Below are 20226 nucleotides of genomic sequence, written 5' to 3' on the forward strand. Positions count from 1 at the left end.
TGTTCTAGATGAGGTTTACTTTCATTCATATTTAGAAATTGCAGAAGCTTTAATATCATATTAAAGCAGTAATTTTGTATCGTAATAATTGCTCTTGTCATTTCTCAACATGTATCTATGTTGAGAAACATGCAGTAACCAAAAGTTTTCGTTAAGGGATCTATCCTAAGTCAAGATATTACTATGATTTTCTACATGCACTATCACTATCATTAGGTCAAGTTGTCAATGATGATGAGATACTGCGCAGTGTATTCCTCAGGAAGTTCCCGGCGGAGGCATCAGTGGGTCGCCTGAGTAGCGCCGAGTCGACGAGCGCTCGCCTCGCGTTGCGCAGCGCGGCGGCGAGGCGGGAGCGCTCGGAGGCGGGCGCGGCGGCGGCGCGGGGCTCGTCCGCCAGGCCGTTGCCAGCACTGGCTGTACGCCGCCATCAGCCACGCCGCCTCATTCTTCTGCGGCGACTACGATGCAGCTGCACACACAACATAACCAGTTACAGATTTTTAAAAACATACAAACCATCTCCGATAAAAAAAAAACACTTTTAGCTTTTTACTTAAAAAGAGGCGATGACCCGTTTCTTTCGAAGTTTCTTCTCAGGGTAGCCAAGTAAGAAACGTCGTCTTCAGCTTGCTTAAAAAATGTTATGTAAAGGTGATGACGTCTATCCTATTAGCAGAATTCATCTCATCACTTAAAAATGCTCATTATTACAATGATCCTCATCTTAGTCTGCTCAGCTACGTACCGGTGCCCGTCGTGCTGTCCGTGATGCGTGAGGCTGATGGTGAGGCCGTTGTCGACGGGGTCCATGAGCAGCGCCGCGATGTTGGTGTACGGGTACTCAGCGAGGACCACCTTGTCTGCCGGCCTCACTAGGACCACGCCTTCTGAACCCACGCCCAGGAGAACGTTGGGACCTGAACATACAACATAAGGTTTAAAGTGTACAGTTAAGCTTCATTAATGCTAGTACGGTCCTTTCAAATGGCTCACTCAGCAGATTAGTCCATTCAGACCAACAAAAATGGCCGAAGAAGTTCCGAAGCAAACTCTGTCAAATCTATCAGGGTTCTGGTTTTTACCATCGGCTCCTAAACACTAACAAAGCTTTTCCGTTTTATTAAATTGACATATTACCACTACTTTTCAATAGGCTCAAGAACATAGGTGGTAATCTTACCATGTGCCCAGTATCCCTTGTAGGTGACGGGGAACAGCGTGACCCCGTACAGCGGGTACTGCATGACGCAGGACAGGTACAGCGCCTTGGCAGTCAGCTCGGCGCGGCCCGCTCCGTACTGACGGTGGGCTTGCGCTAGGATCGTCGCCTGGGGGGAAAGGATTACATTAGAGCAAATATTTAAGTGGGAATCGTTCAGGTTTCAAAAAAATAAGATTGTGGCATTGTCTATTTAAAAACAACTCAAAGCGCTTGGTAGGTGCTGTGTTAAGCAACCACCAGCAATTGCACACAGATAATATGAGGTAGTTTCATGTCTATGTTTGGGACCTTAGCTATTGTATTAACTGTAGTCAGCAACATGTACCGAAAGACATTTAGTTGCCCGGTACAATTCAAAGTGATTGTTCAAAGAATATTAAAACAGAATCTGTGCAGTTGGAAGAAGTACTGACCCACTGATGAGCAGGTCTCGCTCTAGCAATCCTCTGCGGCAGGAACTGCTCGGGCTGCGCGTAGTAGGCGCGCGTGTGTGGCGGCGGCGGGCTCGGGGGCGGCTCGCCCAGGGACACCTGAGCCTGTAGCCCGGCTAGCTGCAGGGCTACCTTTTCTGAGACTGGGAACTCGTCCATCTATACACATGAAAAAAGAATCAATTTTAACATTTACTTTCAAAGCACTCAAGATAGAAGATGAGAGATGTTCAATACTTTATTGTATTCCACAATATTGGAAGACATTTAAAAAAGGAAAAACCACGGCCCCTGGATCTACTGGCACATCAATGCATATAACGTTGACCCATCAAAACACTCCCGGTAACCACCGAATCGTCCTTCTCTAGGACGATTCGGTTAACAAACACGTATCACTTCACCTCATACAACCATTATAACTTGATTTCTCCAAAGTTCCTGCCTCGAGCTTTAGCCTCAACATACTACAGGTCATGTACCACTAGCCAGTTCATCATACCTTGACGACGCTATGAACAGCCTGGGCGTACAGTAGCGCCACCTCGACGGGGTCGTGCGGTAGCTCGCGTCCGCCGCGGAATAAGCGACGCTTGAACACGAAGCGGTTGTCTGCGGACCCACCGCCCGGGCCTTGTTGCCTATAGAGGGATGATACGAAAAGGTTTGTTGTAGCAAAAAAAATAACTGACAAAATAATTGTAACTGCTCACTGCACTTTTATTGTAATTGTTAATGTTCCTCCACATGTTTATAGGTAAAAAACCATGATCAAATGCTTGTCCTTTATATATCTGTCTCATAGGCATTTATTGCACCTTAGCAAATAATCTAGCCAAAAAACGTGGATGTCGTAGTACGGTGACTAGGTTTAGTCGGGAAGAGTCTGACACTACTCGTTCCCTCTCTCGAGGTCGGACAACCAGTCCATGAGGAATTCTGGGCAATGCCAAAAAATAAAAGTCGGGTAAAAAGGTATACTCACATCTCCCAGGCGGCAATCACATCATACAGATAGTGCGTGGCCCGCACATGCTCCTCGCAACCAGCTCGCTGCTGGTACACGGCCCAGCCGGCGCGCGAGTGCGGCGCCAGGCCCAGCTTGTCGGCCAGGCGGGCCGCGGCTGCCGCAGCTGTGTCTGCAGGATGCACGTCGATGGCCTTCGTGCGGCCGTCCAGGAAGAAGAACCGGCAGACTATTGTGCCGAGACGACGCATTGCCTGTTGGAGAGAGAAGAAGAGAGAATAGAGAAGTGAGTTAACGAGGGGCCTGTGGAATAAGATGCTGTTGTGGCAGTTTGACTCTAACCAAAGCATTTATCGAAATTAATCACGATTCAGTAGAACGAAATGTATAAAGAGAGTATGACATTACTATTTAAGAATATGAAACTCAACATTTGTATGAAAAAAGGCGTCTAATCAATACTAGCAGACGTCCGTCAAAGTGTAACCTCTTTAAGGGACATCTGCTATGTTTTATATACCAAAAATAAAAATGCTAATTGTCAGCTGCTCTTGAAAGATATTTCAATATCAAGTTAGTTGCTACCGACCGCGATCTCGACAGTGCTGGGCGGCAGCTGGCGGGGCGCGGCGCCGCGGCAGTTGTCGAGGCACCACTGCGCGCAGTGCGCGGCGCGCGCGGCGGGCGCGGCGCAGTCGGCGGGCGGCGGGCGGGCGCGCGCGCGCAGCCAGGCGCTGTAGAAGCGCGCCAGGCCGCGGCTGGGCTGCCACGCCACCGCGCACAGGCACAGCACCAGCCACACGCGCTCCGCCCACTCCTCCACCGGACACTCCGTTATCTAGACATTACATACTTCACTAAGAAAGTGCTTCTTAGGTTGTTACCGACCACTTAGCAAAAAGTCCACATCCCAAAATCTTTAATCAAAATTAATAATAATAGCAAGCCCGCTTAGATAAAATACAATCGTTTGCCGTTCGGAAACTGTTAAATATTGTGTTATATCAAAATCAAATCAAACGCAAAAGTCATTCATTCAAATTAGGCTACTCAGCAGCACTTTTTGAAGGTCAGGTTACAATGGACAATACCCTGTTTCGCCCACACTTTTTAGTTCCATTGCATACTTTACCTCTGTTTAACAAGCTAAGCCATTGAGAACAAATTACTCTAGATCATTAAAGAATCAATCAGCAACACAAAAAGAACAACTCACCCTGTCTCACACACTGCACTAAATATTTCATCTCGGAGTTCCTCTCGCTCTATTCCTTTACCTATGATAGACTGTATGACTTGAGTCTCCTTGTCAGCGGTCAGTTCACCGCGCATGTACCGACACAGGTCCTGGCGAAAATACAACATATAATTATATATACATTAAGTAAGACATACACAGATCATAATATTTACATAACTATAACGTAATGATTTCGTATGACGTCAAAGATATATATAGATAGATATATTTCGTACAAAATTGTGACGTCACAAAACATTTTTAATCGATTAATTTTATCAGCTAGCGTTATTCCTCACCCTGAATATATTAACGGCCGCGGTCACCACTGTCCGGGTCGTGCAGTTGTATGTGTGACGTCGGTATGTTGTTGCCCTTGTGGTATGTAATCATCTCCTCTTTGGTTAGCAGCTCCATAGATTTGCTCTTGCGTGTTAATGTTGCCATAATTGTTCCTAATGGGCCAAAAAAAAACAATAATAAAGTTTAATTTTTAAGAAAGGCGATGGAAAATTCTAGAATCTAAAGACAATAAGTATCTTAAGAATATAGGTTTTTGTAAGGACACCGAACATTTTATTTTCGTCGCAAATTCTCTACAATCAAAATAGTGAGACGGAAAAAGTTATAAGGTCGGTCTTTGGACCCAAGATCTTTACCGTCATCAGAATTCAAACATTAAAGCACCACAGTCACGTTTATCCTATGATGAGGGGTAGTGTTTTCCCTAATATTCCTTTCAGAAAATCATCCGGGCGCTACTCAGGCTGCACACAATCCCAACTCTAGTATGCACGTACCTTCTGGTGATCGTGGAATGATCGTTAAAGTATAGTTTAGCGAACTCGCTAAGGTCGCTGACTCCGTCTGCGGGCGGCGTGGTGGGCGGCAGCGAGGTGGCCTGCGTCGAGATCTGGTGCAGGCGCCGCTCGACGCGCTCCTTGCGCCGGGCTGTGCGGTCTCCACCCTAGAAAATATTGTCGAGTTAAGAACAGTTTCGATCACTTTATTTTAGACATTTTGTTTTAACAAGATTGCTTTTTTTCTCTTGACACAAGTGCGTCAAATCACGTCGAAAATAATCATTATATGATGTTATCAGAATTCATAAAGAAGGATTTAGACTAGACGAGAATTAGGGCGCCGTCAGGTACGTTTTAACTGATGTGTTTGAACATATTTTCATGTACTTACTAAGCGAGTGTAAATTTATACCACACAAACATAAAGACGACGTCTGAGGCGTCTATTTTGCTAACATGGCTCGACCCGAACATATTTTGGTTTTTATTTTTTGTCCTACACAGAAGTAATTATTGTGCGGTTGCGCAGTCTTGGGGTAGAGACATGATGCCATGTTTATATAAAACATTGAGTATGTCGATGTCGCTATGTGATCAGCTTTAAAGTCTAAGTAACAATGACAAATGTTTGTTGAACTATAGATTATAAGGGACCAGAAGGGAGTTTTAGTAGGTAGGTATGTTATAGTAGCAAAAAGCGTGATTGAACTTACCGGAGCGTCTCCATTCATCATGGGCGGCGGGCTCATGCAGGTGTCCATGGGCACGGACTGCGGCGAGCAGTCCGCGGGCGGCAGCGGCGGGAGAGGAGCGTCTGATGGCTCCGGTTCTATCTCCTCCGGTTTGTGAATGAACCTGCAAGGGAAAACAGAGGTTAATGATTTTTGTTTTGTAAGAAGATGACGTAATACAACAGTTTAGACGTAGTAAAGTTAAGGGGACTCATACTAAAGGGAATCTGAATTTAATCTCCGAATAGAACTGCTTCAATACTCAAACTTCGTTTACAGTTATTAAATAAACAATTAAGAACACCCACAGTTAAAGTTTTGGTGATATAACTTCAACTACCAACTGTCACCTTATACTTAATCTTTTAATAATAAATGATAAATAATAAATGCGGACAACATCATATACATTGTTCTGAATCCAAAGTTCAGATACAACGAAGGTACCACAAACACCCAGACCCGAGACAATGTAGAAATATGATTTTTTACATTGTCCCGACCGGGGATCGAATCCGGGACCTCAGCTAGCGACACCTTGAAACCGATGCATACGCCACTCGACCACGGAGGTCGTCAAACAGCATATTATCTATGATTAACAAACGTTAAATCATCTTTTTTCGTGGCGTCGTAGAAATTTAACAAGATAGAAGTAGTAAGCTATTACCAGAATTTCATATAATAAGTCCCATTAGTAATTTAAAATACTTACCCATTGGTCTCCGGCAGTAGCGGTGGCGGGGGCTCACTAATTTGTTCTGGCGCGGGTCGGGGTATGACAGCTTCGTATATCGGCTCCTTATTCTTCACCACAGATAGCTTGCCGTTGGGAATTATACCGTTTGTAAGCTCCGGTGGCGTTGTATCTGTGGGATAAAAGTATGCTTAATTAAACATTACAAGAGAACATTCTTTTTTTTTGGTATACATTTTGAAATTGAGACCTCCAAAAAAATGTATTCAAGAAAAGGATAACAAAAAATATCTGCCCATCTCCAGTCATACAAACCCATTTAGTAAATTTCTACTTTGAGATTCGCAACCTCAAAACCGCATATTTTATTCATGGAAATTGCAACGAAATAATCCAAACCAACGCCAATACAAGTTCATATATATATTTTTATCGCTGTCTATACCTTTAACATTTGGCGGAGGGGGCGGCGGCGGCGGGGGTCCGGCGGGCTCGGGCAGCGTGCAGGCGGGCGGCGGGGGGAACTCCGCAGAGCCCCCGGACAGCGGCTCGTCCGGCGGCGGCGGCGGCAGCACCAGCGAGGACGACATCACGTCACCGTTCATGGGGGACGCGCCGTTCGTCACCGCCATGTACGATGACGTCATGGACGCGGGCGGGGACAGCGGCTGGATGGCCAGCGTGGACGGCGGCGGAGGGGGAATGGACTCTGAGGGCGCGCCGTCTGGCTTGCGCTGAGCTTCCGTGTGGGACTTGCTCAGCTCGTTCATCTCTGCCGCTAGCACATGCTCCAACTAAACCGAAAAGAGGTTATATTTAGTGTGGATACATTTGTTGTTGATCTTTAATTGAAAATTAAGATCTATACCTAAGTTACCTACTTATACAAGTAACTGTTTTAGATTGCCTTTATTCCATGGAACATAACGGCGAAAGTAAAATTACCCTAGATGCGAAAATCTTATATGTTAACAATAAAGCTAATCTAAAGCTGATCAACCTTTCCAAAACGACAAGTATATTTTAAACAAAATTTACCTTCAAAATTAATTAAACCTACCTCTTGATGCAGATCATCAGCAAGCCTCTCCATGGAGTCCCCTATCTCCGCTATGGTCGGCTGGTGCGTGTCAGGCTGTCCATCAGGCGCGCCCCGCTGTGTGGGCACGTCCGCCAGGAAGTCGAACAAGTTGTCCAGGTTCACAGACTCCGCCCGGGTGCTGGACGGGCACGACAGGCCACGCAGCTGGTCGGCCATGTTCTCCAGTTCCGCTCGTTCTTGGTTTACCTTCTCTTGTAAGCTGTAATATTTGTTTAGTTTTAGATGCGGGTCTTCAAAACCTACGTAATTGGTTATTTAAAATTTTAATGTCAAGCCAAGATAGGTTTGGCTCTGAATATTGTTCATCTGTAATTCAGAAAACCTTTCAATTTGATTGTCAATTGGAAATACTCATCTAGGACATCATTTATGTAAAAAATACGTTCAGAAGCCATATCCATATTTCCAGTACACATTAATCTTCCAAAACCGTCATCATCCTTGTATTCCTGACCTGTTCCTCTCCTCGCGCAGCTTGATCTCCTGGTTGACCCTCCTCATCTCGCGCAGCGCGGCGGCCACCTCCCTGGCGAAGGCCCCCCGCAGATGTCGCTGCAGCGTCATGGCGGCCCTGCGCAGGCGCAGGAAGGCGGCGCGCTCCTTCCAGCCGCGCCAGGCCGCCTGCAGGACCACGGCCGCGTTGCGCCACACCAGGTACTGGCGCCGCTTCACCGAGCCCTTGTACCACTGGGGAGATGGTCAAACATATATTAAGAGATGTTTAAGTTAAGTTGGTGAAGAGCAGGGAATATTTGCTATGAAACTTTTCAAATAATTGCACTACTGACCATCGGATTAATGAGACTCATGAATGAAGACTCGTGTAAACATCTGATTGTTCGATTCTAAATAGTCGATTGCCTGTTCCAGACTATTATGAATCCTGTGAGTATATTTAACTCCTTTACCTCCTAAACTGTGCATATATTTCGCTAATGCCTTGCGACATCAAGTAAGCCTTATGTACCACTATTGTTTATAAACGTTTAAATAAATAAATGCTATGGTAATTGGATCTTGGTTTAAAGCTTCTTTGTTGTTTCTTACCTTCTGTATGCGTAAGGCTGAAGACTGCAGCAACGCAGTGCGTTTTGCTTCCAACGGCGCATGAACAGAGCTACGCATAAATATCTTCGTGTGTCCAATCTGCCAGTCGTCTTGTGGCGCGTTTACTATCGATGTTATATCCCTGTCAAATAAATATTATAGTATAGTATAGTAAGATAATAATATTATAGTATAGTAATAGTAATTCGTCATTAATAACATAGTGCTTAAAAAAACAAGCTATTGGCGCTATTGCTATCATGATGAAGGGTCCATATTTTTATCTGACATCATTTATAGCTATTAAAACCAGATCAAAGAAAATTATACTGCAAGAAAAAAGTACGACAATTCAATTTAATGTCCCCCCCTGCTCTTCCAAATCGATTAATTCTTTTTTTAAATACATTTAAATTTTAAATTATATTATTACATTTTATTTACAACTATGACTAAACATTTACATTTAATTTAGGTATATCTAATGTCGTAACATATTCTTACTTGATATCAGGATTCTTGGGCCTCGGGTGCGGCAGCAGACAGCGGTACCTCGCCTGGAAGTGCGGCGCAGGCAGGTGTATGGGGTACCCGTCGCGCCGGATGCGGACGATCTCGTTCATACCGAGGTACTTTAGCTGTTCTAGGACTAGGTGCTCAGAGTACTTGCCGGCTTCTTTGTTCTCGTTTGGTTTTATGCAACGGACATACCTAAGGAGGGAGGAAGAGTTAGTTTTGTTGTGTTAGTTTGTGTGGAAGAAGTAAGTCTAAGTACGGTTCATTTGATATTAAATGATTTTATACGTTTTTATTTACAGTATTTTTATAACGACATAATAACTGCTACTACACTTATTAAATAAGAACAGGATATCAAGTTGAACAGGATATTAAGTCTGAGTTACTGCCAAGTCGAACGTAGGCAAAAATAGACATTTAGACGTCAAATTATTTATTAAGACCTGGCATATTTATGTTCCAGAAAAAAAAGATAACATTGTGATTTTTGTGTATGACACGTATTATTTTATAATTATTATGAATTTGAGTAAATAAGTGACTGTACACGACTCACCATACATCTGTAGCCTGTAGCATATCGACGAGTGACTGCAGTTGCGCCCTGAAGGTGTCCACGACCGTGGGCCGGCCCTTGGACGTGCCGCGCTGCGTCGTGCCCGTCGAGTTGGGGCTCGATAGCGATGTGTCCTAGTAATGTAAACAGAATTAGAAAACCGGAGTTATACATAAAAGGGGTCCAGGGGGCCTAAAACCAAGTTTTAAAGTAATATTATTGCAGTTGTGTAAAAGAGATGCCGCTATAGGTCGTGTATAGCCTATCACCCTTCCACAACCATAATAAATTTACTTCAAGAAGTGGTGGTAGACGAAATGGTCACTTGATAACTATCTTTCGCCTATAAAATTCTAATACAAGCCAATGAAATTTCTTCAAAAAAACTAAAACAAATCTATCATTTTACCACATGTTAACATACCTGTCCCGGCGGCGCTAGATCCTGCACATAGTCCGCCAGCTCCCTCACAAACGGATTGGCCGATCTGCTCAGATGGTCTATGAAGGCGTCTTGCTGCGTATCCCGGTTCTTGTCGACGAAGCCCTGCACGCTGTACGAGACCGTTCCGGCGTAGTGCTGGACGCCGAACTCCTCCTCCCACTTGCGACGGGAGCCCTTGACGAAGGACTGGTGCTCGCCGAACTCGCCTTGGATGTTGGTCAGGTAGGCGCTGTCCGAGCCCTGGGAGAGGAAAATTAAATAAGAACATAAGAGTTAGTAACTTATGTGTCTCATTTTAAGTTATATATTGGTACAAATCCGTATATCACTTAACAGATGCCTTAGTTTTCAGCGCCATCTGTCGTCATTGTTTGTTTTTTATTTTCTATTATTAATAAAACAAATTTTAGATTTTTTGTGAAAAAAGTTCTCCTTCCGGATATAGAATGCAGATATGCCAAGTTAGTTAACCCCCTCGCTCCAGCGAGCACTTATATTATCTTCTCACCTTAGGCATATGACACTGTTCGCTGAGCAGCTTGAGCAAGCTGCGTGGCGGCTTCTCCAACAGCTCGAGACACGCCGCGTTATCCGTGAACTGGATCTGGTTGTACACTATACCCTCTTGGCGATACTGGAACATAAACGACATTTTTTTTTAACTATTCACAGGGGTAATCTAGACTAATCTAGACTAAAATGAATATCTAGACGATGAAAGGCTATTAAATTGGAATCTTCTTGCTTGGGAGACGATGAGAACAATTAGACAATTTTCCTCAAGGAAGAGGTTCCTTACAAAAACGTTTGCTCCCGTACATATTAAAGTAGAATGTAATGGCGTATATTATATCAAACAAATCGGCTTAATATATTATATAACGGGTTTTACAGTAACACGATGTATGTGAATGCAATACCTAGATGCAAACAAAAGACTTACGATATCCTGTTCGAGTGCAAAGACATAATTATTAAAGAACATGTGCAGCTTCTCGTTGGCGTAGTTGATGCAGAGCTGTTCGAGCGAGTTGGTGGCGAAGTTCTCGAAGCCGAAGATGTCGAGCACGCCGAGCGAGCGCGCGGCCCGCACCGGCGCCGAGCAGCTGTTCACGTGGCGCACCAGCCACGCGAATGTGCGAGAGTACAGCGCGCGGGCCATCGCGTGCCGGTTCTCGCGGGCCTGGGGATAAGGGGTTCATAGGATAAGATTTTATTTGGTCTATTTTGGGTAAAACAAACGTAATTTCTACAAGTGTTACTAAATTTATAGAAAAAACGTAAATTAATTCAGACAAGAGAGGCTTTAGCAAAGTGATTCTTCTTTCAATTTTTTTATATGTTGTCGTCGTTAGCAACATCAGGTCCTCAAATATTTTCATCTTTTTCTGGTCGAGAACGAGACACTAAAAACGACCGCCAGTGGCGACAACATACTCTTTAGTCATGTCTCTTATAGGTACGTACCTCAGGCAGCCTCAACGGAATATCCGTGACGTTTCCGCGCACGTTGATCTGTCGCTCCAACAGTACGCGCCGCGCCGTGGGCAGGGGCAGGCCAAGGAGGTTGGCTACTGCGTCCACTGCTTCTGAGTCCTCGGGGGACAGGGTGGAGCGCTCTCCATCGATATCCTGCAAAAGATGTAAGCAACGATATAATATCAAAATTTATCCATACAAAGTTAACATTCCTCTACTAAAATCAAAAGGAGCAAAACAAAATACTCAAGTTATAGAATTTTTATTATAAATCCCAAAATTAAAATTACAGTAAAATGTATGACAGACTTTACATCACGAAAATAACAGAATGCACAGCACAGAGTCCTAAAATTAAAATGACCAGTTCAAAAACCATACCCTAAATGGTACCAACCTGGAACTGTATATTCCCGAGCCACAGTATGGCGGCCAAGACCTTGAAGAGTCCCTCGCACATGTGCGGCGGCACCTGCAGCACGGTGAGCGCCAGCTGCAGCGCCTCCAGCTTGCCCTGCTCGGCGCCGCGCCCGCGCTGCGCGGACCCCTCCTCCGGCCGCAGATACTTGAACTGCACGTCCTCGCGGAGGCGAAGTGTTGTGCGCAGCTCGCTATTGTGCTGGAAACAAATAAGAACAAAAATTTCAGATTGGAGAAAAACCTTGGAAAAATGCTTTTGAACCATCAGCTCGAAAAAGGATTGCTTATTCTTCAAAAGACAGAAAAATAGAAGAGAGAAGAAGATACAGAAGAAATAGCTTAGATTGGAAGAAAAATTTATCAAACACTCCAGCATCTCAATCAAACCAATCAAAGCTTTGATTACACCAATAACGTACAGAGTTGCTCTAGAGTATTAAATTATCTAGAAAGAGGCGTTAGTTGAGGAGAATACGAAGAACCTTCAATAGTTCCTCGATCCTGAATACAACAGAGAGACGCTTTCGATTTCTAACAACAGATCTCAACATCACATCTCCTTACCTTGGCACCTTCGACGAGCTGGTAGAAGACATGGTAGTTGGTCTCCCGGGGCGCAGGGCCCGTGATCCTGGCCCTCTCCAGCAGGAAGTCCCGGAGGACGGCGCCCTTGATGCCGCCGCGGTGGTCCAGCCGGACCTCCACGAACTTGCCGAAGCGGGACGAGTTGTCGTTGCGGACTGTTTTTGCATTGCCTGGTAATAGAAAAGCAGAAATTTTAAATTAATTATGTTTTGTTATAAGAGCGTTAGGGTTACAATGGCGGTTATAGCGCGGCTTAGGCTTTATCTACCAATGTCAACCATGAAACATGTGAGAGCACTATGCCTTTCGATTGTTGGTATTATTAATTTCATTGTAGCGACAACAATTCAAGTTGGAATTAAAAATTCTAATTAAAAAATTCAAATTCTAATTAAATTTTATTAAAAAAATTTAGAGGACTTCTCCTGACTTACTCCTAACTTTGAAACTTCTTTGAATTCAGCGATATGCATGCTCCAGTGACCCAATTTCCCGTAACACACTACTGTATTTTGTTCAACACAATTAGTTGTGTATGCTTTTTGATAGAAACAAATTCGGGTGCGTCGTTACGAGCACATTTCGTTCCGCCCCCTTCTTTTGTCATCGCACGAAGGAGGGATATCCAATGACAGGTTGATGAGTTAATGACACGAGACACGACTTCATTAGTGTTGGGGTGACTCGGCTTGTGTTCATAATGTGTTTCAGTACAAGGGAAAACCTAATTAAATATTGGGTGGTATTTAAATTATGAAGAAAAGCTCCGATGGATTGGTGTAGATTTTTTTAGTGCGATGAGAAAAGACTGGGGTAAGAGTGTCCTAGTTTTTTATGGATGCCCTTAGCAAGTGCCTTTCCTTTTTAATAAACATGGATCGTTTTATATCTAGATAATAGATATTTTTAAGAGTTTTGGGAATGATGATTTTTTTGGAAGCACTTTGAGAGTAGATCCGAGCGATGGGGTTTGCACGGTTTAGTTTCATGAGGCAGATAAGGCCAGTGCTTAGTCTGACTGCATTCATATGTTCCATAAATTCTTACCGAAGGCTTCGAGGACAGTGTTGGCCTCAAGGATCTGCTGCTCGGCCCACGAGGCCTGTCCGCCTGCCGCGCACAGGTACTGCAGGATCAGTTTCGTGGTCTCCGTCTTACCGGCGCCGCTCTCACCGGATATCACCACCGACTGATTCTTCTCGCCATTCTGGTTAACGATTTATAGTAAAAGATTAGTAGTTGTGAGAAATGCTTGTAAAGAACCCTTACAAATATTGGAAATACGGTCATACTGAATAACTTTTTTGCAGCAGTAGTTTTGTTATAAATTACAAGCGTACATATATTGTGGCTGCAATTTCATAAAAATATAGACCTATTTCCGGCAGTTGACGATAAGAGCCATCACTGATTTAAATTATAAAATAGGTAGCTGCAGCGGTTAGCAACAAGAGGTTGAAAGAAAAACCTTCATGACTTTGACTGTACGTTATGCCATTAGTCTTTCGCGTAATATATTCACAAGTTGAATGATAATAGTAACATTTCAGTTATTTAAATTTCTGCGAATGCAATCATACAAACTCTGCAATTAAGATGCCCTGTACAGATAAAACTAAACGCTAGTTCCACAACTAAACTACAGTTAGCATAACATACTTTATCATACAAAACCGCAGAATTAACATAATATAAAGAACACATGATTCACGACCAGATATGTGTGGTGTATCACTGGAAAACTGAATCACGTTTCCAACAAAAAAAAATAAAATGCCGTAAGGAAATCTCAATGAGAACATCTGTATAAACACATCTACATAATAATAATCATTATAACATCTGCCATCACCTGTAATGATGAACCATGAATGACCATTAGAAGAATGGTCGGAAACTTTGAGTTTATTAGTAGTTTATTAATAGTTTATTTTAACAGCGATTTCACATGTGTAAAATTGTAAGAAATGAAATCTCTTAGGTACGATAAGCATCTTTTTCGCAGCTATAATTTTTCTGGCATACAATTTTACAGGAATAGCTATGAATGTTTCATTTTGTGGAAATTTCTGCGAAATAATCAGGAAGTTCTATGATAAGACAGTTACCTGTAGTGAGCTGTAGGCCGACTCGGCCAGAGCAAACACGTGTGGCGGGAGAGTACCGAATGCTTTGCCTCTGTAATTCTGCATGTGATCCTGTGAACATCAAAAATAAATATTAACTACACGGATTACACATTTTTTCCTCTTATCGCAAAAAAAGGGAAGAGGAGCTTGTCTGAGGTACAACTGCACAAGCTAGTCGTCCGGGCTGTTTTTTACACTTTGATAGTCGTCACGGGTAGTTACCAAACCCACAACTTCATCGACGCATCTCTCTCTTAATTGACTAGAAGATTTTTAGGTTATATATAAATAATTAAACTACTTAAGCTCTATTCGATAAGGATCGCTATAGGCCTCAAGATATAAGCGCCTAAACACTCCTTAGAACTAAGGGCCTTGGAGATTAGGGACCTCGTCCTTTGATCATCGAAAATGAGCCGTCTAGTTATTTTTAGTACTTATGTAAAGGATGTCTTTATGCCCGTCGTAAGTTTAGGGAATAATATGTTCGGAAAAGGACTCATTTTTTAAGAATGTCTTCTTGCTGTTTTGGGCTAAGCTAGTGTTGATTCGCAAGTGTTATAGTATAATCCAATTGTTTAGATGCTTAAAAAAAGGGGTAAACTATCTTGGTGTATTGTTGCCTGAAATTTAGTTTAAGATTTTAATAAGACTGAAGACCAATATAAAACAGCAAGAAAAATAAAATACAGTGGCCTATTTGATTCTGGTAAACTTTCAATCTATTATGTGTTTGTATAACAAGAAGACACCAAGATCGTTTACCTAAATAAATTTTGTATATCTCTAAAATACACGAAAGGATATTCTTAACCCCTTCAAATTATAATACCATCTCACAAAAGTTTACACAAACATTTACATTCACAATTTCAACTGAAGGTATTTTGCATTTGAAGGCAAATTAACTGAAACGTCTACTGAAAGACAAAGCCCACACAGTTTTCAGCGTCAACATAATTAGGAGCTATTCAAGTGTATCACTACCCACACTAATGTATGCACTCATACATAATAGATAATTAACTACTGAATAATTTATGATTTCCTCTTGTTTATCAGCGAAAGGCAATTGATGGAAACTTGCCATTGTGACGGGGAACTGCTAAAGAAACGCCGAGACAATTGGGAGGAACTCTTAAAGCGAGTAACACCTTTGATGTGTTTTTGTTGTTCAGCCTCCATTTATGATGATCGTTAATAGTGATACATAGTAAGCTTGTTGGTTTTGTTGCCATTGAATCTTCTATATCATTCGTTAAGAGGTTCTCATTGAATGAATTGAAAGGGAATACGCTGTTCCGGTATTGCGAATGATTTATTTTGTTAAAACGTAAGCAACTAACTTCTATTTTTTTATATGTACTATGTAGTAGTTTTCGTTAGGATGATTCATATTTCAATGATAGAAAGGTTTCCTCCCGCATATTTATCGGGATCGCCCGTCTCATTTAGAGGGTCACGTCAACTTATGATTAGAAACTCCAGTTAGGTCCGAAACTATTCCGGCAGATCCCGGTAAATAAGCGTGAGAAATCCGATATCACATAAGTATCTTGCATATTGCTTCCTACCATCATTTTTCTTGGTGGTAGGTTCTAAGTACTAATAAGTAAGGAAAATTCATAAAACTTACCGTTGTGTAACATCCTAACTCCTTGTAAGGATTCACTGCGACTAGAATAGATCCCGTGTAAGTCTGTACAAATCGTTAAGGACAATTATTATGTAAAAAAAATATATAGAATTTTCCATTGCATGTAGGCTGTAGGTAGAACAAGGATAATTAGATTAATATATAATCTAACAAACAACCCAATTATGTCGCGTATATTGATATCGTTAATATTGAACCTTATTTGTTGTGAACTAATTAGATATATTCTTCCTCAACTTCATCCGCAGAGTTCAATACCCTATCCGAGCCGTGTTTTGAATACAATTATAATACAACAAACGTAGATATTTAACAATATTGTCGAAAAAAACTAACGTATGTAGGTATGTCCAAAAGATTGGATGAAAAGATTTACTTACTCAAAAGCTTTATTCTCAAAACTAAAGTACATCTTTATTAGCCTTTAAAAACATCACTTACTTGCCTGCAACGCAGACAGAAACATCGTTAAAGTAAATAGCTTCCAGAATATTCTAATGGACTGTATATATCAAAATTGGCAGCAGCTCGGAGTTGCCGCTATCAAGCCGGCGGCATAGCAAGTCTCGTACAAAATAGTTATTAAAACATACGAGTACATGTGTGCCTTGCTTAATATGAATTCTAAATTCATCGGGGAAAAGAACGATACGTCTTTCCTTATAGCAATATTTGAGCATGCTTTGACTTGCAATTTTAATTTATTTAAATAGTTTTGGCAGACTGTCTACATTATAAATGCTTCTCTAATTTTCAAAAATATGTATTTTGTCTACTTGGATTGGACCCATAATTGGGTAAGGGCCTTGGTCGATATATCGATTGTAAAGAGGGAATGCTAGCCTTCTGTTATTTTAAGGACCTAACAACCGATTCAGCTGCTTTCCATGGAAAGCAAAGTTCCCTTGCATAGATAGAAGCTGAATAAAGCGCAAACCATGTCGGCAGCTAGAGAGCTGAACTACCGACTGTTCTTCTCAGTACAAAAAGTACAAAACCAAATGCAGTGATAACTCACCCAGACTATACAGTCGCTAGTCGTAGCTACAGCTGTAGGTAGTTGCTAGTCAAAGAAGGAAAGAAAAGCAAAGCAAATAAAATATTTCTGCTACAATAGTTAGAAAAGGATACGTAAACGAGGTCGTGTATGTATCGCGTCTTGAGGTTGTCGTTGATGGCTTGCTCCGTGATCTCCGGCATCATGGTCATGTCCGGGACCCCGTGGTCCGGGGCGCTTTCCCGTTCCTCCATCTTGTCTGGAACAAAAAAAAATATATAAGTCTGGGTATTCATAATATAGCTCTCATGAGCGTTAAGTTGATCCTCCAAAATCATAATAATTGTAATTTAATGTTATATGAGAAAAATAAAGACTTTTGAACTGAACTGAAAAATATAATCTAGGGTAAATATATCTAGCGACATCGAGCATAAAACCAATACAAAGACGGATAGACAAGGCATGTTTTAAAATGAATAAAATACCCAAGCAAAAGACTAGCTTACTAAAAATAAATCAATTGATTCACACAGAAAAGTTTGTCACAAACTAACGAAGTTTTATTTTACGAGCGTCATGATTTACGTCATAAAAGCATATTCCAATTATTTGAAACACTCTCAGGAAAGTACGAGGGTCCTTGAACTAATTTCGGGATATATTCCATTCGACGCTGAATATTCTGCGCAGGTTTTTTTCCAATATTCAAGGATTTCAACGTAAAATATGTCATGACTTCTTAGAGAAAATATGAGGTCCTATGTGTACGTACAATACCATCTAATAATTTACTATTTGTCACGGTTCTGTTTAAAAATATTGTTAATTCTTCTCAAAAATGCATAGCTCACACAACTCATTGAAATAAAATTCTACTTATTCAGTCTGGACAGTGCCAAAAACTAGCAATTTTTTGCCAATGTTTTGCGTCCTTGTAATATCCAATGCCCAATGTGCTTGAGATCTTGGCAAGACCTTTCTTTTTCTGTATCCTTGCCCTAACAACATCAACTTGAAAGCTTATAAAATTGCGAGTTGAGTGCTGGCAGATATTTTTGCTGCACTTAACCCTTTAACAAGCTCTTAACCCTTCACTCCATACTGTAAAGACGTAGTTACAGAGAAAAACGAGATGAGATATCGGAAAATGCAAGATTCATCATTGACTATGACAGCATAAAAGAATCTTTGTAAAGAATGTAAAATAATCTTTGCTAGTAGCTGAAGTAATAAAGCACCAATCGAACGAAACAGGTTAAAGCGAAATGCACTAACACTAAGTCGTAACGTCACATACTTAGTCACTATCTAACACATAGTTAAAGTATACAAATAAAACGCAGAATTATTAATGACGTCATTAAAAAGGAAAGGTGTGACGAGGACAAATATTATGTTACTGTCACAATACTTCAAGTATGTACCAACATATTTATAGTTATGTTTCACGACATAATCGTACAAACAGCTTTATTACTAACCATACCAATATGCCCCCCATGTTGGTATAATTATGGCCTTTGCCTAGGAGTGGGATCAAAAACAAACTGCATGGAAAAAACACAATTCCAACAGATTAATCATTAAGCTACGATTTATTCAAAATGTTATTTTTAACAAAAAGCTCTATTTCAGCCAGCCGTGATAGAGGTCGGCGCGTAAGTGACTCTCATCAATCTTCATGATACAACTCAGGAGAGAGGACCATTTCACCCTGAGGGTTGGATGACAAGACAAGGTCGAGAATTCATTAAAATGTATTTTACTTAGTAAAATTCATTCTATACTACAGAATATTAAAAGCGCTTTCATTAATCCCGACGCTGCGTCAGCTCATATGATTCCGAATGGGTACGAAGTCTTCCGCAGTAAGGAATTTAGTCCTTGTGTCGCGGGGGTCTTACAAACAAACAAATCACGTGCACAAAGACACGCACTAATGCTTGTCCTACGCGGGGATCGAACCCACGACACGACGCGCACAGTGGTTTTGGCGTGGCGACCTCAACCACTCGGCTATCCATGCAATCGAATATTCACGCGTGAGTAAACCATACTTAAACAATGTTGAATACACCCTCAAAAAAGTTCTATAATAAAATTAAAGAGGCAACTTAAATTAATAAAAGATAGATAAGCGGTGTAATAAGTGAGTTATTAACTGTCGGCCATACATTAGACCGACGTCACGGCATATAACTTTGAAAAGGTAATCCGGTGCGAACATGGTAATTAACACCTATCTTAAACGTATCTCACACATCAATCTTTTTATTTAGAAAGATTAGACCGTCATAGTAGAAAGCAAGCTGGTATGTAAGTTGAGGTGTAATGAAAAACACAATGGAAGAAAAATGTTTCATTAAACACAGATTAATAAGTTTTAGTATAAGATAGTAATGATAGTATACATGTAGGAACCTGGTTTCAAGTACGATACATGTAGCCTGTCGTGTTTGAAAACCATTCTGGGACACTACGACAAAATACAAAAAAGAAACTTTCTCGTAAATAGCTGTAACTTGAACAACAGATTAAGTCCCATTTCATATTATTTTTATAACAATAATTATACCAATAAACGTCGAGAAATCCTCGAGGGCTGCAATGTTGTCTCAATGTCGACAGCCTGAGGTCACTACTACGACAGCGACATTGTTCGACTTTGACAGGTGAAACTTGAATAGCTTTTTCACACTTATGAATTAATGCCATTTAAATTACCCAAATATTTATTTTTTAAAGGCTTATGACATGACATTAAATAGAAGCTCCGAGGGAAAAGTCATATTATTATGGTGGAAATGTGACAGTGCAATACATGGCGTAGAGCTCCGTCTCTCTTTTTTGCACGCAATAATTTTACTTCAAGACATGGCGGTAGACCCTCAGGATCTTTTATTAGGTACTAGCTGTGCCCCGCGGTTTGACTTGCGTAACCAAGGGAAATAGGGATTCATTTTTATTACATAAGGTATGTCACTGCTACTTATTCCAATAAAGTCAGTGAAAACTATAGTAACACGATTAATAATGAGCCTAACTTCAGTGACTCAGTTTCTGAAACGAAATCGAGTGTTAATTCTTTAATTTAATATGCACAATATCTTATTTCCTTGCAGCTTAATTCTAAGCAATATAAGACGATTCCTTTAAATTTATCCCTGTGACAGTTTCAGAGAAGTATTGACAA

The 20226-nt window shown here is 41.4% G+C and overlaps 1 protein-coding gene across 1 annotated transcript; it reads right to left on the reverse strand.

The window, feature by feature from the left end:
- Window positions 1–217: 217 nt before the first annotated feature.
- LOC113506694 (myosin-I heavy chain-like) lies at window positions 218–17322 on the reverse strand. The gene is given in 32 exon segments (XM_026889525.1): window positions 218–416; window positions 418–462; window positions 464–472; window positions 749–920; window positions 1184–1331; window positions 1639–1815; window positions 2159–2297; window positions 2642–2877; window positions 3213–3475; window positions 3859–3970; window positions 4163–4189; window positions 4191–4318; window positions 4664–4679; window positions 4681–4830; window positions 5380–5521; window positions 6113–6266; window positions 6540–6888; window positions 7155–7395; window positions 7651–7883; window positions 8244–8385; window positions 8748–8954; window positions 9319–9452; window positions 9743–10003; window positions 10272–10397; window positions 10707–10946; window positions 11231–11395; window positions 11640–11861; window positions 12227–12417; window positions 13295–13454; window positions 14356–14445; window positions 16013–16075; window positions 17165–17322. Coding segments are annotated over 32 exon segments (5061 nt in total). The 5' UTR covers window positions 17285–17322.
- Between the last annotated feature and the right edge of the window lie 2904 nt (window positions 17323–20226).

Source organism: Trichoplusia ni (genome assembly GCF_003590095.1).
Source record: "Trichoplusia ni isolate ovarian cell line Hi5 chromosome 23 unlocalized genomic scaffold, tn1 tig00001654_group22, whole genome shotgun sequence".
Classification (NCBI taxonomy): Eukaryota; Metazoa; Arthropoda; class Insecta; order Lepidoptera; family Noctuidae; genus Trichoplusia; species Trichoplusia ni.